General features: G+C 43.4%; 1 protein-coding gene across 1 annotated transcript in view; it reads right to left on the bottom strand.

Moving 5' to 3' along the window:
- aldh1l2 (aldehyde dehydrogenase 1 family, member L2) overlaps nt 1-27,950 on the bottom strand; it is a 33,994-nt gene that overhangs the window by 4,149 nt on the left and 1,895 nt on the right. The window contains exons 2-20 of the mRNA XM_079294239.1: nt 27,798-27,942; nt 14,247-14,481; nt 9,104-9,269; nt 8,843-8,944; nt 7,267-7,356; nt 6,395-6,529; nt 6,069-6,194; nt 5,843-5,934; nt 5,358-5,505; nt 5,088-5,207; nt 4,869-4,996; nt 3,737-3,887; nt 3,584-3,654; nt 3,390-3,495; nt 3,161-3,248; nt 2,222-2,315; nt 2,033-2,132; nt 1,379-1,477; nt 758-923 (exon numbers count right to left, since the gene is read on the bottom strand). Coding sequence (XP_079150365.1) covers nt 758-923; nt 1,379-1,477; nt 2,033-2,132; nt 2,222-2,315; nt 3,161-3,248; nt 3,390-3,495; nt 3,584-3,654; nt 3,737-3,887; nt 4,869-4,996; nt 5,088-5,207; nt 5,358-5,505; nt 5,843-5,934; nt 6,069-6,194; nt 6,395-6,529; nt 7,267-7,356; nt 8,843-8,944; nt 9,104-9,269; nt 14,247-14,481; nt 27,798-27,942 — 2,362 coding nt within the window. The remainder of the gene's footprint in view (nt 1-757; nt 924-1,378; nt 1,478-2,032; nt 2,133-2,221; nt 2,316-3,160; nt 3,249-3,389; nt 3,496-3,583; nt 3,655-3,736; nt 3,888-4,868; nt 4,997-5,087; nt 5,208-5,357; nt 5,506-5,842; nt 5,935-6,068; nt 6,195-6,394; nt 6,530-7,266; nt 7,357-8,842; nt 8,945-9,103; nt 9,270-14,246; nt 14,482-27,797; nt 27,943-27,950) is intronic.

Raw genomic sequence — 27,950 nt, 5'->3', positions numbered from 1 at the left:
CGTTAACAATGATGCTAAAGCTTCTACAGAGAAGACCGAGAACAAGACAAAGCTGCTGAAATGACAAACGGCTAACTTGAAAAGAGCTTTTATCAAAAGTTATCAATGATGCATTTTCTAACTTCCCTCTTTAGACTGAGCCACGTACCTGTGGTAATGTTTTAGCGCAAATGCACCAATTTCTCCCTGAAGTTGTATCAAAAAGTAAATAGCTAGGTAGCGGAGTGGCTCGCAGCCGAGAGATAATGTTGGTCTAAATATTAGCATGTCGCTATTACCACTGTTAACAATCCAAACTATCCTTCATAAAGATACACTGTATAGTTTGGGGAGAGTGAAAGATTTCTATGGTGTATTATATTTGTGAAAAACACAAACACTAGGAAATAAACAGTTGAACAAAACTTGGCACTGTGGTAATAATTGACCACATGACTATATTCTGTGGTGAATCCAATTATTAGTTGCACCCTTATCTTAGTCTCCACATCAACTAAAGATGTTTAAAGAAGGAAGAACAGGTAAACTCAACAGGTGAGTGCAGAGACGTCAAATAAAAGCCGTCTGTAATTGCTGTAAAATGTAAATGATAACTGATGCTAAATTTTAAAAGCAGATACAGTTAATACAGATAAACCCACCGCTTCTAAACACACAGCCTGTGTCCTGTGTGTAGAGGTGACCCGAGTGGACTGAGAATGAGTCCCCTTAGCTACAGACATTGTGCTGTTGCACTCAGAGTCTGTGTGTGTTCTACCTGGCCTGTCCACCTGCTTCCCTCCGTACACCAGCGTCGCTCCCTCCTTCAGCCCGACCTCGCAGTACTCCAGCAGCTTGTCCAGGTGGGCTTTGTGGTTCTGTGGGCCGTGATCCGTGGAGCGATCCAATGGGTCTCCAATCTTCATCTTCTTGAGCTCTTCCACCTTAGAGGTTGGAAAGGAGATTAATGATGCAGTTCATTGTTTCTATGACACTATCAAATTGCAGTATTGGAAGTGCAGGAGTCAGTCCCCTAACTATATTGAAGTTCCCTTTTAATGTGCTGTGTAGAGAGCTGCAGGGATGACGTATTTTTGTAGGCCTAGTTCCCTCAACAAAAAGCCTTGGAACTTCTGAAGATGTTGGAATGAAATATCCCACTCAAGAATTTTTTAACACCGTTTTTTTCTATGTCGTAGAACAAAACGTGAAAATCTCTGAACCAAATACATTATTTCAGGCATCTAACCAAAAATCCATTAAATATAAACCCATTGACTTTAAGACGAGGCAACCAGAAGTGCAAAAAATGCTGACTCATTTCTGTGTTTTCGGACTTGTTCCTGCACCACTCTTGTTCTTCTAGGGAAAGGCTTTCTCAGTGTTTTGGCTCACGCACCACTCGGCTGATGAACTCATCGTGAACGGACTCCTCCACAAACAGACGTCCGGCAGCGATGCAGTTCTCCCCCTTGTTGAAATACACGGAGCTCATGCCCTGTGGAGCAGCAAGCAGACACACGATCACAGACACACACACACGGATGATGCACTTTATTCTCTTGTGCATTAACTAGAGCTTTCTTTAAGTATTAAAATGCATTAAATGAAGGTAGAATTATTTATTTATTGATAATAATCACATTAAAATATATTCTTATTCAAGAATGTTTGATCATGACCGAGCTTTCAGTCGTCATTCTAGGCAGACATTGTGTATGGCTTTAACTTGTGAATATTTTCATTATTGATTTATGTGTTATTTTATTCCTTCGATTGATAAATTAGTCTCTAAACAAAATTGTGAAAAATGGCCATCATAATTTCCCTGAAGCAAAGATCAAATTTGTTGTTTTGTTCGAAAAACACTCCTGCACCTAAACGTATTCAATTTCAATCATAGAAAACAGCAAATCCTCACATTTGAGAACCTGGAACAGCAAAATGTTGATAAATAATACCAGGTTTGAGGTGAAACTTCTATCAATTAAAAAAATGTATTCATTGGTGTAAAAACCAGCCTGACAACAGCCCCTCCCTCTCGCTCTCTCACCATGCGAACAGCCTTGTCCATGTCGCAGTCACCGAAGATGATGAGAGGCGACTTCCCCCCCAGCTCCAGAGAAACCTTCTTCAGGTTGCTGAGCGCACAGCTGCAACAGGAAGTCACAAGATAAAAGAAGAGGCATGAAGTTTCACCAGACAGTTAAGTCGACCGAGCAATGACTTCGCTAGCTGATACCTCTTCATGATCTGTTTGCCGATGGGTGTGGAGCCAGTGAAGCCCAGCTTGCGGATGTCCGGGTGGTCGGACAGACGTTGTCCCACCATACCACCTGGAGGACGGAACAGGTTACGTGTTACTGTAGACTCTTCATTTGGTCAACGGATACCACAAAGACTAAATCCAACCATGTGTGGGTCCGTCTCTCAATACTCTCTGACTTCCCTCCCATGTAAGGGGCTCTCAGCTCTAAGCCCATTGGTTCCTTCTGAATATGTAAATCTTCACAAAGGGGCCTGTAAATGTATACTGTAATTTTTTTATAAAGTGCTCGTTATTTCCTAAAACATCTGGTCCCTGTAGTTTTCATCAAACGTTACTCAAACAGGAGGAAACAGTGCATTTCTTGGGGACTATTTCCAGTGGCGGATTAATCCACATTTGGTGCTCTAGTGAGGCAGCAGTAAGTGGGATTGAGTCAAAACAAACTACAGTGGTGATTTAGGTACATGTCACCCCGTTCAACAGTGCAGCCAACTGATACTTCTCCTGTGTGCCGAGCGTTTCGGAGAACTACGGCAGGCCTACGCGAAACATAAAAGTCTCTCTCTAGAGCCAGTGTTTGGTTTGTCCGTTCTGGGCTACCGTAGAAACACGGCGGAGCAACATATCTACTCCCTATGTAGATATGAAGGGCGAATGAAAACACAATCTTTTTTTAGTTTCAGGTGATCATACACAAGTAAGTATCAGATTATATTCCATTTCTGCCAATGGACCCTCCTGAACCCTACATACTGTTGCTTTCACAAGCGACCGATGTCGGGTACCACTGAATATTATCGGTCAGATTCTATTTGCACTGATTTCTAATTCACCTCATGACCTCACGGACAAAAATCACAAACAGTAAGACCAGAAAACAGACTACGTGGATCCTGTATGTGTGTTCATTACCTGAGCCTGGCAAAATGTTTATGACTCCTTTCGGAATGCCGGCTTTTACCGACAGCTCGGCAAACTTCAGCGCCGTCAACGGAGTAACCTGTAAACATTGGGGGATAATGCATGAGACACTCACCGGGTCCATTCAGCCTTGCTCAGCACATTTACCTCGAACCTGGTGAATATTCAGTGATTTTAGCAGTAATATGCGAGTTAAAGTGTGTGTGCGCGGCGATCTCACCTGCGCGGGTTTGAGAACGAGCGTGTTTCCCGCTGCGAGGCAGGCGGCGCTCTTCCACGCCAGCATCATGAGAGGATAGTTCCACGGGATGATGATGGCACACACACTGAAGTAAGGATAAGACACACAGTGTAAGAAACACACAATCAGCGACAATGTTGTAGGAATCGCTCGGTAAAACTCAGCGCTTTTACCCCAGAGGCTCTCTCTTGGTGAAGGTCAGATTGCGATTGGGCCTGGCCTGGTTGATGGGGATCGTCTTGCCCTGCAACAGAGAAACCCTCTGGTGTCACAATCCGTTAAAACTGCAGCGTGTGTGTGTGTGTGTGTCCGAACGTTAAACCCACGTGGATCTTGTCGCACCAGCCGGCAAAGTATCGGAAGGTCTGGATGGACATGCCCACGTGGGTCTTAAGGGCCAGCGTGTACACAGCTCCTGAGTCGACGGACTCGATGGTGGCCAGCTCCTCCTGGTGTTCCTCCATCAGGTCTGCCAGCCTGGGGGGGGGGGGGGGGGGGGGGCATGAGAGACGAGGACTAATACTCAGAGAATGGTTGGAAGTCCATTACTGAACGAGTTCATGCTGCCTCTGTTTGCTCTCAACACAGGCTCACAAAGTTTAAAGTGGTACATCGGCTTCACTTCTCAAATGAAAAGATTTATCCTGATTTGGATCTTAATTGGAACAGATGTAAATTACAAATAGGCTCCTTTATTCAAACTTTCTGGACTCGTCCAAGAGTGTCCCCTTATTGGACTTCTGTTTTTAGGACATTTGCAGAGATATTTCTGGAATACAAGCTTTTGATTCTCAAGTAGTTAGACGCCCAACTCTGCTGTAGTGGGAAAAAAGAACCACCACCATCGCATACTCGGTGGATTGGAGAACTTATGTGGTCTCTCCACCTAGAAAAGATAAAGTTTACTCTTGGAGGCTCAACTGAGAGGTTCTATCATTCATGGCAGCCATTTCTATTTGATGTAAACATGCGGACTAAAGTGGCGTTCCGTCCCAGAGCTCAAAGGTCTAGATTTGATCGTCATGGATTGAAACAATCTCTGAAAAGAGACTTCTGTTTTTTTGTCTGTCGTCTGACATAACGCTGTAGATGCAATGATTTTGTGCACAATCTTGTGTTATATTGAAAATCTATGAATAAAGTTGGGATAAAAGGTTATATAGCCATTCAAATCCAGTATGTTCCAATTGCTTTTACTCACTCACTTGACTGATGACCATAAAATCATAGCCTGTGATATGACCATACTGCTTTCAGCAACATTTGGCTGTATGTTAATGAGGTCTCCATGTACGTAGCCAAAAACTAGTGGACACCATAATTAAACCAAAAAAATAGGAAATTCTTCTTTTTGGTTCTTGATTTTTACACAAAGCAGAAGACGGGACATGTCATTTACAGAGCAGACCTCTGCGCTCTGTGCAGTCCCACTGCAGTCCTCTAGGTGGAGCTACTCACTTGTAAAGCAGACTCCCTCTGTCTCTAGGGTTCATCCTGCCCCAGGGTCCGTTATAATAAGCTTCTTTGGCAGCCGCTACCGCCCGGTCCACATCCCCCACCGAGGCAAAGGACACCTTGCAGATCACCTAGCAGATCACAAGGAAGCAATGGTCACACACGGTCTAATGATTAATGCGAGAACGCAACCTTCTGTGTATTCATATGACAGGGACTCACTGATCCGTTAGTAGGGTTGATGGTGTCGTAGACCTTGCCGTTTTCTGCATCCTCAAACTTTCCGTTGATGAAACACTGGTTTGGCATCTTCACCGTCATGTTGTTTATTTCTATTGTTGCCTAGATAAAATACAACAGTAGCAGTGCAACAATCACAACCCACAATCACCTACCTATTTGGAAGTTAAACGGAAAGGATGTCACCCCACTTTGGTTAAAAAGCAGCACGCTCAGTTTGGGCTCACTGAGACATCAAATTGGAGGACTCACATAGTCGATGACCAGCTCCTCCTCCTGGTCCTCCCCTCTCAGCTTGCGGACAAACATCTGGATGAAGTCCCGGAAGGTGGTAGCCATGTACACGTCCTCGCTCTGCAGCTGGATGCCGGCGCACTTCTGCTTCACCTCCTCCACCAGCCTGCACACAACAGACAGCAGCGCTCACAGTAGTTTCTTTAGGATCGTAAAGGGTTTTCAAAATTCATAGGTTTACGTGCACCTTTTATTTCTTCTGACTTTGTATCATTATTTGCATATGAATTCAGGTGTGTTCAGTCGTTGTCGGTTCACAGCTAATCTCATATCTCAGATATTTTACGTGCACATTTATGATTGTATGCTCAAGGACCTGTCGTGGTTGCAGAGGCTCACAATTAAAACAAATATGTATTTGTTGTTTCATGGCGTCTTTCATGCCGACTGCTCACTCCAAGTGATCATTTCTGACCCATGGCTGCACCGGCCTCCTCCCTCACCTGACCACATCCATGGAGGCGGCTCCACACTTGAAGAAGTCTGTGGTGTCCTCAACGGCTGTGACATTGCTGAGGATGCCCTTCCAGATGTTCTGTGATAAATGAAAGCATTCTCAGTCAGCTACACTCTCTTGGGTCAGCTTACAAAAAAAAACATATTCAAGAGAAGCAGAAGCTTGCGCGTGGGCCACGATCAGCTGAACACAGTCCGCCACCATTGACTTGCCCTGATCTCCTCCGCCATCTTCTGTTCATCATCGGTCAGTTCCACGCTGGAGCTTTCTCCAGAGGAGAAGTATTTCGAGGCAGTGATCATCTTCCCGTCTTCGAACTGCAGGTTCTTCACCAGGAGCTGGGGACCAAACACAGAATGGATCACACACACAACACACGCTGTATTTGACTCATTTCCAGCTGCGTTTGAATCACCTAGCAGCCTTTCACTGTATCTGGAGTGCATCTGAACCAACAGCCAACAGAGGCATGACCCTCACCCCCAACGCTACCTTTGTTCGCTCTGAATGTTTGTTTTGTAGTACGAGAGACACTCACAGCTTTCCCGTCGCTTCCGTACAGCACAAGGCCGTTCTTGGTGACCAGGCCGGGCTGGGACGCCCCCTCAATCTCCAGGGGCTGACCGGCAGGTACAGACCCCCTCAGCATAGACGAGTTGTACAGGGTCACAGACTGAGGAAGAACAAACAGGAGGAATTCAATCAGATATTTTATTAACTCGCAATGGTCACATTTGAATATGGTGCTACCGGTTCAGCAAGCTAAGTCAAGATAAACCGAATTTAATCCAATGTTTGTAACATCCTCGTCATAGTATGAGAGACTGTCCTCTGCTGAGGGTCTGTAAGCATTTTCTCCAGCTGACCTTTTAAAGGAATAGTTCGACAGATTGTTAAATTAGCTTTCTCGCTAAGAGTTTAGAGATCGATTCCACACTAAATACGAACCAAGCACCAGTTAGCTTAGCTTAGCACAAAGACTGGAAACAAGGGCGAGACAGCTAGCCTGGTTCCATCATAAAGGTAACGACATCCGCCTACCAGCACCTCTAAAGCTCACTGATACACACGTTGTGTCTCATTTGTTTAATCAGCATAAAACAAGTTAACCTGCAAATGTCAGTGCTACGAAAAGTAAGTTACATTTTATTATTATTATAATATTAAAAGTTAAAAAACAAAAGACGCTTAAATGCCTGGTTTAGTGACACCATTCTTTGAAACCACAACATATGTGAGCCCACATTTCAACTCCTCCAGGACAAAAACGTTTAAGTTACTGAACATCCGCCTCCTACCAAAAATACCAGGATCTATGTCAGCTCTGCAAACCGCTATCAGTCTGACCTCACAGCATACAGAGTGTGTGTGCGTGTTTTCTTTGCTGCTTTGTGTTCCAGGAAAACGCACCTGACCATCAACGACGGTCCAGGCACCGGGGACTTTGTCATGGCCGCGGATCCAGTCGTGGATGGCCCCAGCCGGTTGGGCCAGGTTGACCTGCGGGGACAGAGAGAGACATGCTGAGGGGTCGGATTCATTTCAAGACCGGGTCACCCCCATTTCTGAGAATGTGAGGGAAGCCCAGCAGCTGCTCGCTGCTCGCTGAGCGACATGCGGTAAAACGATGCTGGAAATGAAAACCTTCTGCACTAAGAATAGCACATCTAGATTACCTGCCAGCAAACGTGGCTCCATGGGGCAAATCAGAGAGCAGCTAAGATCAGCCCCACCTCTGTCTTTCCTCTTGTGAGACAAACACCAGGCAGCCACTCAATCCTACATACCTGGCACTGTTGGGCTACATTTATAAAATACAAATCTGTGAATTTAGGAGATATTTGCATTTAATGGAATGACATTTTTCCATGATAAAAACTTTCAATGGAGGATATCAAGCTCAGCCCACACCTGCTCAGAAGTCGATGAATGCAGGCTGCTGGAGGGACTCCCAGGAGGCCAACCACCTCCACGTGTTGGGCCCAGCCAAAAGTTAAATACTTTCTAGATTCAAACAGATACTATAAATGGGACTAAAATGACTTCACTGGGAACAATTCATTTTTGGGCTTTTAGATTCAACACCCACAAATATTAGAAGAACAAAATAATTAAAAATAGTAATGCAACGAAACGGCTTAATCCAGACACCACATCCATAGAAGAATGGATAATATGAAGACTTTATTATGGAAACAATCCCCTTCTCCATCAGCCTTCAGGAAACTAGATTTGAAGAAATTTGTCAGAAGTGGCAAATGAACTCACCCTTCATTTAAATATGTTTATTTCTTTCATTTCATTTCTTTAACTCAAATGAAAAACACCCTTTTGTTGTCTTTGTGTTCTATAACTATTGTAAAAGATGAAAAAATAAAAGATAAACGTGTGAACTGCTGCTGTAATGTGATCCTAAATGAAGGCAAAATTTTTTAAAACAGTAGAATAAAATAAAACCCTTATTATATAAAGAGCGACTTGCGGTTACCACTCCCCCCCCCCCCCCCTTACAGCCTTGACAGATCCTTGCTACAGTGTCTAAACCAGATGCACTTCAGCTGTGTTCATGCAGCAGTAACCAGCAACAGTCAGCTCAACACAAGAACCTCGACATTTTCTATCAATCGTTGCGAATAAATAAAGAGAGAGAGGAGAGATAAAAAGGTTTGACGAGAGATTTGTTGGCGTCTTTGCTCATTAAATCCTGGTGGAACCACATCCGAAACAGAACCAGCCTTTGAAAGCCCATCCCCACATTTCACTCACACATTCAGAAGAGTCTTTGTTTATTGAAATCAGCGACAGCGAATCAAGTCGCGAAGAAAAGAAAATGTCACAGATGTTTTGGTGTACGTTATTCATTTCCTGTAGGGCGGTTCACTTTTTGGTGCTCCACACTGAACGAATGAAAATGGCCTATTTAAAGAACTCAAATCAAAATCACGTATCCGACTGTGGGGCTGCTGTCTGAAGTAAGATCTCTCACCTTGGAGTTGGACTTCTTCTGAATGCCCTCGTAGCTCGCTCCTTCCTCTGTCTGGGGAATCCGAGGGGCCTTCCCGTCTGCTATGAGCTGCACCGACTCCACCTGCCCCAGGAAACTTGTTTTAATATGTTGTTGAGGGATTACTCAAGTTGAAAAAAAGGGTTCTATATAAATGTATGCTGATAATAGACTCTTGATGACAATCCTCATGTGATCAAAGGGAGTATTTCATCTGAAAAATATGAAATTCCAGCTGGTTACCATAGCCTTGATGCCCTCTGGGAAGAGGAAGCGGTTGTAGAGGGTGTCCACGGTGTCATTGGGCTCCACAGCACACTCCCTCTGCAGCAGGATGGGTCCGGTGTCCAGGCCGTCGTCGGCCCAGAACACTGTGAATCCAGCTTTCTTATCGCCGTGGATCAGGGTCCTGGTGACACACAGAACAATAACGCAACCATGGAGCGGTGACATAACAGTCTGAGATATAGGATGTAAAGTGGACCATAAACCTAACCAAACGGAGCAGAATATGATAAAGAAAAGATAGAAGCTATGTGAGGCCGAGGCAGTCAGACTGTTGATAGGACTGTGAAACAAACAAGCCGTCTGCCGTCGGTTCTCTCTGGACAATTGAATATATTCACACATTTTCTTAAGGCTCATGGCAAGTGAGTTTAGAATATATTCGTTTTTCCAGAGCCTGTAAATGGTGTTAGCCCTGTTACAGACAAGTGAGCTGTCCAGGGTGCAGCCGCCTCTCACCCAATGCATGTTGGGATAAGCTCCGGGTCCGGCACGGCCGTGAAATGAATAAAGTTTAGAAAGTGGATGAATGGAGCCTTTAATTAAACATATCTACAACACAATTAAGTTTTCACGATTTCAAATATGAAATGCAGACTCATTTCTGCAAGGAGATTATGTATTCGGTTATGTGCGTGCATCTCTGTCTGTCTGTCCAACGCTGATCACATACTGCTGAACCATCAGCCTTATGTTTTTTGTGCTCATTTATGACCCTCACGGTTGCAGTGATTTACACTTTTTGAAAGACATATTTTATTGACTGTTTTATACCGTCACTGGCTGCTGACTCCTCAAGTGATCAATAACAGCTTCAGTTTGGACGGCTATTAAACTGTCGCTGAGCAAAACTGACTCACTGAAGCAAGCGCTGACTACTGAGAGCATCTTCTTACGGTGGCAGCAGGGGAGCCAGGAAGCTGTTAGCAACCACCGGACAGTTAACGGAGTCCTGCTGTGCGTTTGGCTAACCGAGCTAACAGCTAATGAAACTAAACATACAGCAGGACGAACAGTTTCAGTTCAGAGGAAGCGTTACACAGTGAGCTGCAGTTTAGCTGCAAACGTGTAAGTGAAAGATGCGTACTGATACGCTTGCGCTGAAGAATTGTGGTTTGCATTAATTAATAAAACATTACAGCAGTGGTCGTTGCAGACACATGTGGCAGAGATTTGCACTATTCTAAGTGCACTTTTTAAAAACTGAGACTACTCTACAGTCAAACTCTCTAATGTTCAATGAGATGTAGGTCTTTGGGAGGCTAGCAGTCTGCAGCTTAAATGAACATGTTACACCTAAAATGAATAGTTTGGTGTATGCTCATTCACTTTCTTGCCAAGAGTTATGATGAGATCAACATTACTCTCATGTCTGTCCGTTAAATGAAGAGCCAGTTTAAGATATTGGATGATTAGCCCAGCTTAGCATGAATACTTGAAGCAGGGCCTCTCTGTCCAAAACAAAAAGCATACCCACCTACCAGCACATTTAAAGCTCATTATCTAACAAGTTGTTATCTCATTTGTCTAATTCGTACAAAAATTGAAATATTGTCTCACTCTGGTAAACAAAAAAGTACATTTCCCAAAATGTCAAACTATTCCTTCTGACTTAAATTACTTTTTTTTTTAGCAGCTGGTAATAATATCACCAGTGCCAAACAGTGGTATATGTGGCATAAATGGAAAAGTTGTGTTTCAACGATTGAAAGATGGCGGAACTTATTCATATACCCAGAGTGATACAGGAACAGAGTGACAGTAAGGGCGGCGAACAAACTGACTTGCAAGAGGGAGCGATAACAAAACCAGCTTGTTGGGAGTTTGGGGTCAAACAGAACTGGTTTCAACCTCCAGCTACACAGACAGATAGCACAAACCCTCCACTCTGTCCTGGAACACAGAGGGGACTTGGTGTCACGGCCAGGCCGTGCCTCCTGCTTGTCCTGTGTGTGTGTGGTATGGGCAGGGCTCCGACCTGGTCGCTTCTTCTTCTTGTTAGGTTTATTGGCGGTTGGCAAACAATGAATTGGTGCATTACCGCCACCAACTGGTATGGAGTGTGGATCAGGGTGTCTAATAGGATACTTGTATGCAAAATTTAATTCAAAAGGAAAAGAAAAAAGAAACAAAACAAAACAACGAGCTCATATTTTCTTAATAATATCAATTAATCGAAGATATTGAAATAATACTTGATAACATTCACTTTTTGAGTTCTTTTGCAGAATGTCCACTATATCCAGCCGTACCTTCATCTTGCCGAGATCTCCAATCAGCTGCCCTCTTTCCTGCTCATATTCCTGCCATTGTTCTGTTACATGCTCTATTGTTTCCTCTTGCTCACAAGAGTCACATTTTCCTTCCTGCACATCTCATTTCTGCCACTTTCCACTGAACTCTGTAAAAGCACCGTCCTTTCCTGTCTTCTTCCCACTGCTTCTGCCACCTTTCCTTCAACCTCTGTTTAATGATACTTTTTGTTTCTGATTTACTGAAGCTGACTGCAACATTAACACATCTGCCATCTCATTTCCTATGACCCCAACATGTGCTGGTACCCATAGGAATATGACTGTCAGACCCATCCCGACCTGGTCTCCTCCCGGCTTCCTGATTACAATTCACCTCACCTGCCCAGTCAAACCAGCTGCACTCCATCAACTCATCAACTCACCAGTATATCTACCCCGGTTCTTCCAGCTCACCTGGTAGTTAGTCGTTCTTGGCTGCGCTCAGGGTAGGAAATTTTTGCCCCCACTGACTGAAATCCAGGGGCATTTTCAAAAACTTGGGGGCACTTTTTGAAACTTGTGAAATGACATTGAACCTTTGTTCAAAACAACAAATATACTTGTTTAGGCTTACAATATATGAACAATTGTCATCAAATGGCAATAATAAGACTATTAGGCAGTAGTCTACAGATTCAAAGTGTTTTCTTAGATTTTTTTTAACAAAAAAACATAAATCAGACAATCACATTCAATTTTATTCTTATTTCTTTGTGGTTATTTATTGTTATTAAATGTTTTAAACTATTAACAATTATTAAGTCAACGATGCCTTGATTACATATACATTAGTCATTGTGTGGAATTTTTGAGAAAAACATTTTTATAGCACCTTAAAAATTAAAAAAATGTGCCATTTAAAAAGGTACAAATTCAGTTCAGTTTTTACTGAGTAAAATATCTTAATTGACTGTCAGTCAGGTATTATTCATTTCCAGCAGCCCTCAAATCAAAGAATAAAGACACTTTAGGTGTATTTTCCCTTTAACTCACTGCAGGTAGCATGTTCTATACTTCATGTGAATATAATTCATTGAATCTAATTTCCATTATGCAATATTTATACTTTGTTGGCATCTTATTCTGAAAACCGGATGTTCGTCTGAAACAACCGGATATTGTCTCACGTTAATCTTTCCGGTAAATTTCAAAGTCCTTCGCTCGCTCCAGATCTGCGGCGTTTAAATGAATGTCAGGATATAGGTGCACTAAGAATTAAGTGTCTGCTGAGTTGACCGCAGTCACAGGTCTGATTAAGAAGCGCTCCCTTTTTTTATTAGTTTAGAAAGTTCGGGGGCATTTTTTCCCCTCTCCTAGTGATATCAGGGGCAAACTGATATTTCTTAGGGGCAGTTTTGCCCTTTGCCCTCGTGTATTTCCGACGCTGGCCGCGCTGTTTAGAGAATTATTTCGAGTTTTTTCCCAAGTGCTTTTCATTGTATTGACCCAGTCTCCCTGTTCCCGCAGTTTTGTTCATCCTCCTGGTTCCCCAGTCTGCCTGCCCTGCCCTACCTCCTCCTGCCTGGATTCCACCCTCGCCCTCCCTGGATTTTCCTGCTTTGCTCTGGTTGTGAGGAATTTAAGTTTTAAAGCGCTCCTAGTAATGGATAGAATATGATACAGTATATTTACTTGTAGGAGTCTGGTCATTTCATGCATTAAGTGTCTGAGAGGGGGTTTGAGGAATGTGGGGGTTGTGAAGTTTAGGACAATGGGGCATAGGCCCAGGTGGGGCTTGTTGGACTTCAGCCAATCAATGAGCTGATCGATGAGCTGAGGAATGATTTCTCCCTGTGTCCAGAAGTTATGGCCATAACACTAACACAATATCTATCCAAAGTTAGCTCAAATTAGCCAACAAAGCTAATAAATTAAACATTTCATTTGTATGAGAATAAAATGTGTTATTTGGCATTTAATTGTTTTTTTTCTTTCATAATTTCACATTTTAAATCTGATATCCGTTTTGTGTTCATTTATCTCCCATTGTGACATTACATTACAGTCATTTAGCAGACGCTTTTATCCAAAGCGACTTACAATTCAGATTCTATCACATTTCTAAACCGTAGGCACAACTACGGGAGCAATTTTGGCGTTAAGTGTCTTGCTCAAGGACACGCGACTAGCAGAGCCGAAGCCGGGGATCGAACCGGCGACCTTCTGATTGAAGGAAGGCCCTGCTATCCACTTAGCCACAGTCGCCCCACTATGCATGTATTGCAGCATATGAACCAGCACTAACGTGTATGTAGGCATTGTTCAACCAGAAAGACATAAGATAACGGCCATATATCGGGCATGTCCATACATATGAAGCGCCGCCATCCCAGTATGTCAGCGACGGGGGCCAAGCCGCCACCACAACAGCAAGGTATCACCGCGGCATTTGTTTTTATGTAAGACTATAGCCCAAAATTTTTAGCGTTAAGTGTTGTTGAAGTTCTTCAATTAATAAATGGAAAGCAAAGTTATATTTGTCTCGTCCCCTTTTCTTTGCTGATCGGGAAAATTATTCGATCCGTGACTCAAAAAACGTGGTACGGTCCGAACCGTGACTTTTGTGATCCATTGCACCTCTAGGATTTAAGGTGTCTTGTAAGCAGATGTGGGCTGTCCGCAGTGATACGCATGACACAATAATAAAACAGTCATTCATTCATTCTGTTAATATGCTGCCATTACCACACAAAATGAACAAAGTACGTCTCCTTGATGGACTTCTACAGGTGTCTCTCACACAGGCTGTCCTCTGCAGTCGTCACTTAATACATAAAGTCTGTGGATTCCCTCCCTCCCCTCCTCACCAGTTGATGGCCGAAGCTCCTCTGTGCAGGGGCAGGATGGAGGGGTGGTAGATGATGGAGCCGTGCATGGGGTCATCGATGACGTTCATGGGGATGAACTGGGAGCAGAATGGCATGACGTTGAGCTCGGCACCCACCGCCTTGTAGGCTTCCACAACCTCCGGGATGGGCTTCCCCTTGATCCGCCACCGCGGGAACTTGAACACCGGCGTCCCGTCCTTCTCCGCCGCCGCCGCTGAAAGAGAAGAGGTGAGTTTACTGATACCGTTTAGAAAGCAGACATGAAGAGGATCGGGGAAGTTGGGGTTCATGTGGACTCTTAAAGGGACCATTTTTTGCCGTGTTTTTGTTTCTAGGTGACTAATGGGGACAACAATTTTTCTATGATTGGTCCAGTATCGAGTGAAAGCCAGGCAGCAACCTCTGGTTCTGACAAGTGAAGCCGATGCAGACCATCAGGGGGCGACTCCCCCGGTTGCAAAAAGAATGTCGGATTGTATAGAAGTCTATGCGAAAATGACTCTACCGGTACTTCTCTCTTGATTTATTACAGTAAACATTGTAAACATGAGTTTATGGTCTCAATCTCTAGTTTCAAGTCTTCTTCAATACAGCATGATGTTCATTTAGTAAATTATGGTCCATTTAGAGCAGGGGTCTCAAAACTCAAGGTCTGCTACGTCATTTTATGTGGCCCGCGAATCCGCCAGCAAAAAAAAATTAAGTGACAAAAATTTAAAAAAATTTAAAATTTAAAATGTTAAATGTTTAAAAATTTAGACTTGATTATAAAAATATCCACATCGTCGAAATTATGAGATAGAAAGTCAGAATTATGTGATAGAAAGTCAGAATGTCAGAATGATGTCACTCCTCTGCATTCCAAATATGGTATCGTCTGTTCATTGGTTGCAAAAAGTCAAGACGGCGACGGCAAAATTTCAATAATGGCAGTACTTGAACCAATGAGTGACGTTGCGATGATTACGTCCACTTCTTACATGTACAGTCTATGGCGAGAGCGCTGTAGTCTCGCTCAAGGAGAAGTCTCGTTCTGAAATCTCACGGCCTTATGCACATTGTCGAAATCAGATAAATATTCAGCCATGACATTGAAAATCTGTCAGACAACACTAAGCTCAGGTTTCTGCACTCCTCTCTTCAACTCTCACTCACTGCTGTCTTTCGGCAACCTCGTAATCCTCTCGCGATATATTTCCGAACAAGACTTCTCCTTGAGCGGGACTGGATTAGACACGATAACAATCAGACCGGATCAGGTGAAAGGTAAAGAAGGAGGTTTTATTTCTCTGTCGGGTTCTTTCGATAATGTTGTCAGACACTTATAATAATAATCTGAGCGTGTCAGCTCTTTTAGTGGACATACATTGACGGTGAGGAGTTGCCCTGAGCAATCACATTGCAGCTTTCTCACTCAATACTGGACCAATTAAAAAATTATATATTTTACTGGGTCAAGGTTGAAAAATACAAACCCTTTTACCCAGATTTTAAATTGATTTCCTACCTTCTTGGAAGAGATACTGCGTTTAGGAGGCCAATAATAATACTTGAGAGGTTAAACAATTCTAATAAAGATGGGTTGATATTTAAATTGACATAAACACTTTTTAAAGGAAACCTCACATTGGGTTATTAACGAATGGTGACCATAATATCCACTACATTGCATCAATTGTAATGAAGACACTGCTTCTAAATAACCTAAAATGTATTTGGCAATGCTGTGCTGCAGCATTTGTACATATTTTAAATAATAAGCTGATGTGAAACAAAATATCAGCCCAGCTGACTTACTGGTCTAGCTTCAGCTCATTTCAATCGTCATATAATTGCTCGAACTTTCAATGTATTTCGAGGTAAGGACCTTTTCTGGAACTCTGTCATGTGAGATATGAATGGAGACTATCAATAGACAGTTTATGTGCTGAAGAATAAACTTCCCTGAGCGTACTGTGGATACTAACTGCCTACATTGCAAGAATCTTAAATAAATGCTAAATGTGCATTTTGAATAGAGTATTGACCTCCCTCCACTTGTTGAGGAGGCAGGAATGCATTCAGCAGCGGAAATAGTAGAATAATATATAATATACTGGAGAATAAAGGAGGACGACAGGCAGGGTTAGGCAAGAGGCAGCTGATAGCTGACAGGGGATGCTGCTTCCTGGAAAGATTGCATCATATGCGGTCCAGATCGTAGACGTTTCCCCACAGCGCTGCGTCTCGAGGGGCCACACAGGGCCTCTCTCCACACACACACACACAGACAATGGAGCCACTATCCCGCAGCTAACGCGGGATAAAGGCACGCCTTTCTCCAGGAGCATCCACCTCAGCCACAGCACAGGGCCTGTGATGACCCATAGGGGACCCGGACCATCTTATGGTTTTTGTACCAACCCATTACAAAACTTTTACTCTGTTGGATTTTTTTTGTTATTTCTCGTTATCTAATTATGGGTGTTATTTTACATTATAACACCTGACAAACATCAACTTAATAAGGGGGTAATAGTCAACGTTATCTCCCCGAAGAGGCCCAAATAAAAATCAATGAATGCTGACTGCTAACTAAAGAAGCCAACGTTGTCAAACGCTACTTTATCGAAACAAAATACTCAGAACTTTGGTTAAAGTCTTGAATCATTCAAAGTCTTTCTGTGCTTGCAGTTTTTGACACTCTGTGATATCATGGACACATTTCAGCCTCCGCCCAAAGCGGTTACTTTTTTCTGATCTCTGCCTTATTTTCTTTACTACACCTAACCCTGCTCTCTGGGTCGTGCTTTCGGGTCCTGTTTCTCCATGTGGGTCTACCAGTCGTGACAAGGTCTAAGTCACTGTAAACTTGCAACTAGCTCCTGTAGTTTACAGACTTCGTGAGGTTTCATTCATGTGTGTTTGTAAATATATATTTATGAGGAAATGTGCGTGTTTCTGCATTGTATGCTATAGGGGTGGGGGAAAAAATCGATATAGCATCGCGATATTTTGCGTGGCGATATTGTAGCGATACTTGGGGGATGCTAAGTATCGATCTTTTATTGTTGGAATGCTGTTAAGCATTCCAACTATTGTTATCCTGTTTCTTTATTGTTGGAATGCTGTTGGAATGCTGTTAAGCATTTTTAAGCTACAGAAACCGTTCAACTATTAAAATGTTCAGCTCTTTCACCAGAGGGGTGCTATGACTTTTCATATTTCTAACCTGTAAACTTTTTGAATTATTAAGCTTTTTATTTTCAATGGGATCTCTATGGAGAATATTTTCAAATGGCTTCAACTATTGCCAACATGATTCAGCTTTTTGATATCTTTTAAACTTTTTGAACTGCAGCATTTTAACTTTTATGATTTTTCAGCCCTTTTCTGACTTTATAATGGGTGTGTATTGCACAGCTTAGAGTGCGTGATGTCACCGCTAGAGTGAAGAGCAGCTTGAGATTCTTGTGAAAAAAACATTTGTATTTTGCCACTGTGTCCACAATCTTCACTCTTCATGCATAATTTCTGGATGTAGAAGTAGCTAATATTGTCCTTGTCGTAGAAAAATTACTGTAGAATCCCACAGATTTCCACATTTGACACAGAAGCCGTTAATTGAGAGGAAAACCAACTTTCTGCTCCATAGAGACCAATGTTAAATTTTGCTTCAAAAACATCTTCCACAGAACACGGTACCCCATTTCTAGATCGCCAGTTAAGCCACATTTTTTACACTACAGACACAATTTTTACAGGATCTGTTTCTCAAGTCATCCTCCCTCTCAATTATTAATATCGGAGCAATAGGATATACGGTTATGGGAGTTTTGATGATTTGTTTGAGAGGTGTTTCCCTGTTTTATCTCCATGAAATGGCTTCAGGCACACAGGTGTTCGCGATTGAGCCAATTAGTGATGTTGATAAACACACAGACTCACAGACACACGCGCACATACACTCCTCTCCCTCTCTCTCTCTGTGTCTCTCATACAGTCATTCAGGTCTTATGCTGCGTTCACACCGGTCGCGTTGATTTTTTGACGCACTGCAAAAAAGCGTCCAACGCACTGCAAAAAAGCGTCCAACGCGCCGCCGGTCGTGTTCACACCAGACGCCGCAAAATCTCGTAGCGCCGGAGAGGGGGCGTGGTTTATCGTCCTGGAAGCCTCGATCTGGCCGCCATTGTTTTCCGCCGTCAACCGGAGGAATAAGGACAATTTCTGCTCTGTACGTGTTGTGGAAGTCCCTCAAACGTCGGAATGCCAAACGCCGTCGTCTCTGGGTCCATAACAGCATCCGTAGGCGCACACAGCTCGGTGAATTTCACAGACTTCTCCAGGAACTACGTCTAGATGACTGCTGCTTCCAGCGGTCGGTCCCAGGATTTGTCGACTGGACACCTAGGCGTTCCATCTCAGCTGCGGAGCGCCTGTCCGTCTGTCTCCGGTGAGTGGCAGTTCCATAAAATGAATTAATGACAGAATGAAATAAGTTCAGGCTTTGTCGGTCCACAACAGGGCAAGGAAGCCACTTTAACATAGTTTTTCTGAATGGAGTTTGGATCCATGATGGATCCGAAGTCCGACAATACTCAAAATAACGTAATCTTACGAAAATCACCAGCATTTAAGATGTTTATTATTCATGACAGCAGCTGTGCAGTCATATCAATAAAAAATGACTTCTATTAGCAGCTACAGTATGTTCAATAACTCTGTTAAATTGAATGTTCTTCTGTGCTGCAGATATCTTGCTACTGGTGACTCCTTTAGGACCATCGCAAACAGCTTCCGTGTCGGGGTCTCCACTGTCGCCGGTATTGTCCCAGATGTTGCCACAGCTATTTGGGACTGCCTTGTGGAGGAGTTCATGGCTGTGCCCACCACAGAGGAGTGGAGATCAATTGCTGTGCAGTTTGAGGAGCGGTGGAATTTTCCTCTCTGCTGTGGAGCACTGGATGGAAAGCATGTTGTCCTCAAAGCCCCTGCTAATTCCAGATCTTCCCATGGCAAGACACCGTGTAATGCCCAAGCACATCCAAAACGGCTCTTTTAAGAGCCACCCACACATTACTACTGAGCAAACCTCCTGCAATGTTACTTAATATATGTTGTAGCAGTGTGTCCTTCACTATATATATATATATATATAGTTGTATCCTTAAGTTTTCTTGTAAAACTACAATAAAGAACATGGACAAAGTAACATGAAATGAAGTGCATTGATTTATTGAAAATGTATAGAAAAACATATACAAAATACAAACTAATTGTTTTTTTTTAATTCCTGGTTCGTTCCCTGGAAAGATTGTCCCCCAGATGTCTAATCCAAATGTTCCAAATTCAGCACCACAGTGCTGGCATCATAAATTAATTTGTGAAATTGCAATTTTATATATTCCTTTTGCTGGCGTGGCAATCTTTCCAGGGAAGGAACCAGGCTCCTCATGAAGAGTTCATCCTCAGATTGTGGTGGAGCTGGTGGAGCAGGGGTGTCTCTCTCCAATGCCTGCAGAAGGCGCTTCTCTATCTCCTGCTGCTTCTCGATCCCTGTTGGCCTTTTTGGGGCCCTTCTTTTTCCTGTATGACATGGAAACAACATATTTCGTGAAACTATTGCATCCCATCACTACAATAGCTTGTAAAGTAAATATTTGTAATTGTGAAAAACATACCATGAATGCATAAATTGTATTCATACAAAAAAATGCAATCCAACTTTTGTGATGTACATACCCATGGGTGGAGTAGGAGCGGGAGGAGCAGCAGGAGGAGGAGGAGGAGGAGCAGCAGCACCTTGAGGTTCTTCCTCACCGTCCTCTGATGACCAATCTGTTTCATCTTTGAACATGAACAATAAAACAATTTTATGACTCAAAAGTGCTGCTTTAATTAAATAGTAATTTGCCTTCAAAGCTATGACAGTATAGTGGTTTAAGATCCGGAGCCCAGGGTTCAAAGCTCCTTTATTATAACTTATTTTTGCTCATGAAACATTTTTTTTAATAAGTATGAAGACTATACAGAACCAGGCTTTGCCAAATGAAAAAAACAAACCTCTTGCACTGCTTTGGCCTGTCGTTACTACTTCAGCTGTAGTAATATTTTCTGTATGACTTAACTATGCTGTGCTTTTGTGTCTTCACGTTCAACAAACCTCTCCTGTCAATCTCAGATGGCCCTGTTGCTGCCTCTGACATGTCGTCCTGGTCTGGTCCTGCATCTGTGAAGTACTCTGCGGTACTGTCTCCCTCGACCCTCCCCATGTTACCGCTACTCTCCCTGGGAGTCACGAAGGGGTTGAGGAAAGACATAACCGCAGAGTACTTCCACTTCTTTGATGGCCCTGCTCCTGAGCCACTCTTTCTCTCTGTCTCCTCTCTCCTCTTTCTCAAATAGGTGTCCCTGAGAGTCTTCCACTTCCGTCGGCAAATCTCATCTGACAAGGAACGCACGTATTTAGTGTGAAAGCCGGTGGTTGGGCTAGCTTTCATGCTAACATGGTTCATATAGCTAGTTAGTAAATTACAACCGATAGCTAGAATCAAGTAACAAAGACATAATAATAACTTACCAGGTTGTCCGACGTCCTCACCTACTTTCCTCCATGCCATATCCTTTTTAGTTCGGTCGCGGTAGAGATACGACGACGTATCGTAGAGCTCGGGGAAGCCACAAAACCGCCACTATTAATTTGTCCTCCATTGTTGTTTGCGATTCAGCACCGGCATGAGCTACGGCACTGATGACGGGGGCAGCAACTCAACGCTGATAGGCTATCGCGCCACAGCGTCACGCGATTATGTCGCTGAAGTTGAAAAATTTCAACTCGCGCGTTGGCGATTTTGCGGCGTCCACCGCGTCCACCGCACTGCAATAACGCGTCCAACGCGCCGCGCCATCGCAAAATCGCGGCGCCCCAGTCTCATCGCGTCTGTGCATAGACTTTGTATGTAATCTCGACGCGCGTCAAAAAATCAACGCGACCGGTGTTTATGCTGCGTTCACACGGGTCGCGTTGATTTTTTGACGCACTGCAAAAAAGCGTCCAACGCACTGCAAAAAATCGTCCAACGCGCCGCCGGTCGTGTTCACACCAGACGCCGCAAAATCTCGTTGCGCCGGAGAGGGGCCGTGGTTTATCGTCCTGGAAGCCTCGATCTGGCCGCCATTGTTTTCCGCCGTCAACCGGAGGAATAAGGACAATTTCTGCTCTGTACGTGTTGTGGAAGTCCCTCAAACGTCGGAATGCCAAACACCGTCGTCTCTGGGTCCATAACAGCATCCGTAGGCGCACACAGCTCGGTGAATTTCACAGACTTCTCCAGGAACTACGTCTGGATGACTGCCGCTTCCAGCGCTACATGAGGCTAACCATTAGCCAGTTTGATTACCTGTTGGCTCGGGTCGGTCCCAGGATTTGTCGACTGGACACCTACTACAGTCTGTCCGTCTGTCTCCGGTGAGTGGCAGTTCCATAAAATGAATTAATGAAAGAATGAAATAAGTTCAGGCTTCGTCGGTCCACAACAGGGCAAGGAAGCCACTTTAACATAGTTTTTCTGAATGGAGTTTGGATCCATGATGGATCCGAAGTCCGACAATACTCAAAATAACGTAATCTTACGAAAATCACCAGCATTTAAGATGTTTATTATTCATGACAGCAGCTGTGCAGTCATATCAATAAAAAACGACTTATATTAGCAGCTACAGTATGTTCAATAACTCTGTTAAATTGAATGTTCTTCTGTGCTGCAGATATCTTGCTACTGGTGACTCCTTTAGGACCATCGCAAACAGCTTCCGTGTCGGGGTCTCCACTGTCGCCGGTATTGTCCCAGATGTTGCCACAGCTATTTGGGACTGACTTGTGGAGGAGTTCATGGCTGTGCCCACCACAGAGGAGTGGAGATCAATTGCTGTGCAGTTTGAGGAGCGGTGGAATTGTCCTCTCTGCTGTGGAGCACTGGATGGAAAGCATGTTGTCCTCAAAGCCCCTGCTAATTCCAGATCTTCCCATGGCAAGACACCTTGTAATGCCCAAGCACATCCAAAACAGCTCTTTTAAGAGCCACCCACACATTACTACTGAGCAAACCTCCTGCAATGTTAGTTAATATATGTTGTAGCAGTGTGTCCTTCACTATATATATATATATATATATATATATATATATATATATATATATATATATATATATATAGTTGTATCCTTAAGTTTTCTTGTAAAACTACAATAAAAAACATGGACAAAGTAACATGAAATGAAGTGCATTGATTTATTGAAAATGTATAGAAAAACATATACAAAAAACAAACTAATTGTTACAAAATACAAACCAATTGTTTTTTTTAAATTCCTGGTTCGTTCCCTGGAAAGATTGTCCCCCAGATGTCTAATCCAAATGTTCCAAATTCAGCACCACAGTGCTGGCATCATAAATTAATTTGTGAAATTGCAATTTTATATATTCCTTTTGCTGGCGTGGCAATCTTTCCAGGGAAGGAACCAGGCTCCTCATGAAGAGTTCATCCTCAGATTGTGGTGGAGCTGGTGGAGCAGGGGTGTCTCTCTCCAATGCCTGCAGAAGGCGCTTCTCTATCTCCTGCTGCTTCTCGATCCCTGTTGGCCTTTTTGGGGCCCTTCTTTTTCCTGTATGACATGGAAACAACATATTTCGTGAAACTATTGCATCCCATCACTACAATAGCTTGTAAAGTAAATATTTGTAATTGTGAAAAACATACCATGAATGCATAAATTGTATTCATACAAAAAAATGCAATCCAACTTTTGTGATGTACATACCCATGGGTGGAGTAGGAGCGGGAGGAGCAGCAGGAGGAGGAGGAGGAGGAGCAGCAGCACCTTGAGGTTCTTCCTCACCGTCCTCTGATGACCAATCTGTTTCATCTTTGAACATGAACAATAAAACAATTTTATGACTCAAAAGTGCTGCTTTAATTAAATAGTAATTTGCCTTCAAAGCTATGACAGTATAGTGGTTTAAGATCCGGAGCCCAGGGTTCAAAGCTCCTTTATTATAACTTATTTTTGCTCATGAAACATTTTTTTTAATAAGTATGAAGACTATACAGAACCAGGCTTTGCCAAATGAAAAAAACAAACCTCTTGCACTGCTTTGGCCTGTCGTTACTACTTCAGCTGTAGTAATATTTTCTGTATGACTTAACTATGCTGTGCTTTTGTGTCTTCACGTTCAACAAACCTCTCCTGTCAATCTCAGATGGCCCTGTTGCTGCCTCTGACATGTCGTCCTGGTCTGGTCCTGCATCTGTGAAGTACTCTGCGGTACTGTCTCCCTCGACCCTCCCCATGTTACCGCTACTCTCCCTGGGAGTCACGAAGGGGTTGAGGAAAGACATAACCGCAGAGTACTTCCACTTCTTTGATGGCCCTGCTCCTGAGCCACTCTTTCTCTCTGTCTCCTCTCTCCTCTTTCTCAAATAGGTGTCCCTGAGAGTCTTCCACTTCCGTCGGCAAATCTCATCTGACAAGGAACGCATAACGTATTTAGTGTGAAAGCCGGTGGTTGGGCTAGCTTTCATGCTAACATGGTTCATATAGCTAGTTAGTAAATTACAACCGATAGCTAGAATCAAGTAACAAAGACATAATAATAACTTACCAGGTTGTCCGACGTCCTCACCTACTTTCCTCCATGCCATATCCTTTTTAGTTCGGTCGCGGTAGAGATACGATGAGGTATCGTGAGCTCGGGGAAGCCACAAACCGCAACTATTAATTTGTCCTCCATTGTTGTTTGCGATTCAGCACCGGCAGGAGCTACGGCACTGATGACGGGGGCAGCAACTCAACGCTGATAGGCTATCGCGCCACAGCGTCACCCGATTATGTCGCTGAAGTTGAAAAATTTCAACTCGCGCGTTGGCGATTTTGCGGCGTCCAACGCGTCCACCGCGTCCACCGCACTGCAATAACGCGTCCAACGCGCCGCGGGATCGCAAAATCGAGGCGCGCCAGTCTCATCGCGTCTGTGCATAGACTTTGTATGTAATCTCGACGCGCGTCAAAAAATCAACGCGACCGGTGTGAACGCAGCATTATGCTGCGTTCACACCGGTCGCGTTGATTTTTTGACGCACTGCAAAAAAGCGTCCAACGCACTGCAAAAAAGCGTCCAACGCGCCGCCGGTCGTGTTCACACCGGTCGCCGCAAAATCTCGTAGCGCCGGAGAGGGGGCGTGGTTTATCGTCCTGGAAGCCTCGATCTGGCCGCCATTGTTTTCCGCCGTCAACCATGACAGGAATAAGGACAATTGCTGCTTTGTACGTGTTGTGGAAGTCCCTCAAACATCGGAATGCCAAACGCCGTCATGTCTGGTTCATAATATTGTTCAGAGGAGCTCCGTGGATTGTATCGAGCTGTATTCACTGTGTCTAGCAAGCCACCGGTCGCTGTTTACTACAGCTGTAGGAACACAAAATAAACTGATTTGGCTGTGATTCAACGGCAATAAACCGACAAAAAGGGACTCCGAAATAACTACGTAATGATGCCGATTTGTACTTGTCTTCTCCGACAAAAAGGGACTCCGAAATAACTACGTAATGATACCGATTTGTAGGTTACTGGTCTTCTCAATGGAGCTCTGATGGATCGGTGCTAGGCTATGCTAACATCGTAGCAGCTCCACCAGCACTCAATAACGTCACGTAGACGTAAATACGGCAGCGTCTATTTATTGTTTGTACCGTATGGTTTACACACACACATGCATACACATAGTTTGGTCCGGTCTCTGTTGATATGAGGTATCGTAGCGCTCTGGGTGAACACAGACGGCGACAGGATTTATTTCCTGATTCAACAACGGCAGGAAGCCAGTGACGACAGGGGGAGCAACTCAACGCTGATAGGCTATCGCGCCACAGCGTCACGCGATTATGTCGCTGAAGTTGAAAAATTTCAACTCGCGCGTTGGCGATTTTGCGGCGTCCAACGCGTCCACCGCGTCCACCGCACTGCAATAACGCGTCCAACGCGCCGCGGGATCGCAAAATCGAGGCGCGCCGGTCTCATCGCGTCTGTGCATAGACTTTGTATGTAATCTCGACGCGCGTCAAAAAATCAACGCGACCGGTGTGAACGCAGCATAACTGAAATGCTTGTGATGAGCCTGTCATTTTATAACCGGTTTGTGTTTATCTAACATTATGATTCTGTCTCCTCTCCCCTTCTCCCCCACACCCCACTTCAAAATAAAAGCCCCAGAGAGTGAATTCTAACTGAACTGCTTGTGATGAAGCCTGTCATTAATAACCTCTGTTTATGTGTCAAACATGATGATTATTTCTCCTCTCCCCCTCCCTCCCCCACCCAGTCCCACCCTTTCAAAATAAAAGCCTCATGGATTAACTGTATTTAAACGTTTCGCTCAAAATTAGGCTTTTTTGTTGAAATAATGAATGCTCTTACTAATACTGCGACAACTACTACTACTGCTAATATTTCTAGTATTACCACTACTACTACAACTTTTGCTGTTGCTACTATTACTACTACTGCTACTGCTATTACTGCTACCATAAATATTATTACTACCACTACTGCTATTACTACCACTACCACTACTATTATTACTGATACCACAACTGCTAATACTGCTATTCCTGCTACTACCAGTACTAATAACCAGTACTAATACTACTACAGCTATGAGTACGACTGCTGATACTACTACTTCTACTACTTCTTCTAATTACAAATACTTCGACGACAACTTCTACTACTACAAATATCACTACTGCTACAACTAGTACTTATTCAAATGCTACTAATACTTATACTGCGAATAATACTTCTACTACAACAAATATCACTACTGCTGGAATTCTTTTAAGCTACAGAAACCGTTCGAATATCAAAATGTTCAGCTCTTTCAGGAGAGGGGTGATATAACTTCATATTTGTAATCTTTCAACTTTTTGAATTATTCAGCTTTTTGCAATTTTTTTAAAATTGGATATCTATTTTCAGCAATGTTTTTGAGATTCATTTCAGCTTTCAGCATTCCAACGCATTTTCAGCAGGAAATGCATGGTCTAGTTATATAAACTATTTAAAAAAATAAAAAATAAAAGTTACTAGAAAAATCAAATCAATTGCTTTTTCAGTCCACTAGATGGTGCTGAGTTGTTTTCTGGTGAGGTCAGCAAAGGTCCCGGGTCAGCGTGATTGGTAGGAAGTTGGTCAAAACAAAGAGCGACATCTGGCTAAACCTGCCAACAGTAGCCGGCTCATGGGGAGAGTGCAGCGCATAACTGGCTCTCTGCCCTCGACGTCCACGCATCACAAGTTATACTGAGTTATATAACTCTAATATCCTACTTATACAAGTTATAGTTATAGTTCATATATTTCCACACGTTTGCAAGTTATAGTTATAGTTCATATATTTCCACACGTTTGCATTTAGTTAAGTTGGACTATGTAGTGATACAAACAGTTCAGTTTGTCAGGTTCATGCAACATTTATGACATTGTTGGTCAGTCTGTCTGCTTGACAATCATATTCTGCTGCAATAAAAATGATTGAAGTGAGATGAACAGACTGAAAACTTTATCTTATTAGATAAAACATGTTGACACAGTTTTCCTTTGGGGACATCATTTGAAGTGGAAAAAAGTATTAAATCGCAATATAGGCCTATGTTATCACAATACTCAGAATATCGCAGTATCGTGATAATATCGCAGTATCGTGATAATATCGTATCGTGACCTAAGTATCGTGATAATATCGTATCGCGGGATCTCTGGTGATTCCCACCCCTAGTATGCTATCCTTTGTTCTTTTTATGACTGCCTGTGAAACACTTGCTGCTCGCTTTGATATGTTTTCTATAAATAAGCTTTATTATTATCAATCACACGAGATGAGTTTTTAGATTAAACCTTACACAACATGAGACTGACAGCCAACAACAGAAAATAAGGATTTTCTACAAAACGTGTTGTTTGTTGTCAAATCTAAGAGCCAATCAGCTCTCTGATCGGGCGAGAGCCATGTGTTTCCCATCATGCTTTGGGTCATCCAGTCGGTGGAGAGCAACTGTGGCGCCTGACTCTAAAAACTGTGGCCGCCTCGCTCTCGTGAGGTTATCGTCGTTCGTATTATCGTTCATGACGTCAGAGCAAGTCGAGATCAAGTCGGACACAAATCTACCCAGCATGCATTGAGAGGCGATCACCGGTGATTGATTCGGATCAGGCCTGGCTCAGCTCGAACGGGCCTAATGTCTGTGCAGCGGGGGAAGTAAAGACGCGATGGACTTGGACAGGTCCAGAGATGGCCAGAGTCCAGACTGCAGTTTGTTCCACACTGTTGGCTGTAAGACGCCAACATTTATTCCCTCTCTACTCATAACACCTGGTATTTTTATGTTGTTTCCTGCAGTTGCTTTGGGTTTTCAAATTCCCTAGAAAGCACCACTGTTTCTCTGATTTATTTAGTGCGAGTAGAGGTGGAATGACACCAACCGAGGTAACTCACCAAGGGGGTCGGCCTTGCCGTCCTTGTCGGGGACCGTGAACACGCCCACCACCTTGTGACCCTGCTTCCTCAGGTTGCTGTACACCTCCTGGCCGAACAGGCTCTGACCTATTATTGCGAGCTTAAGCTTATTCTGGTAGGAATTCTGAAAGG

The sequence above is a fragment of the Melanostigma gelatinosum genome (assembly GCF_949748355.1).
Source record: "Melanostigma gelatinosum genome assembly, chromosome: 22".
Classification (NCBI taxonomy): Eukaryota; Metazoa; Chordata; class Actinopteri; order Perciformes; family Zoarcidae; genus Melanostigma; species Melanostigma gelatinosum.
This window is presented reverse-complemented; position numbering and strand designations above follow the sequence as displayed.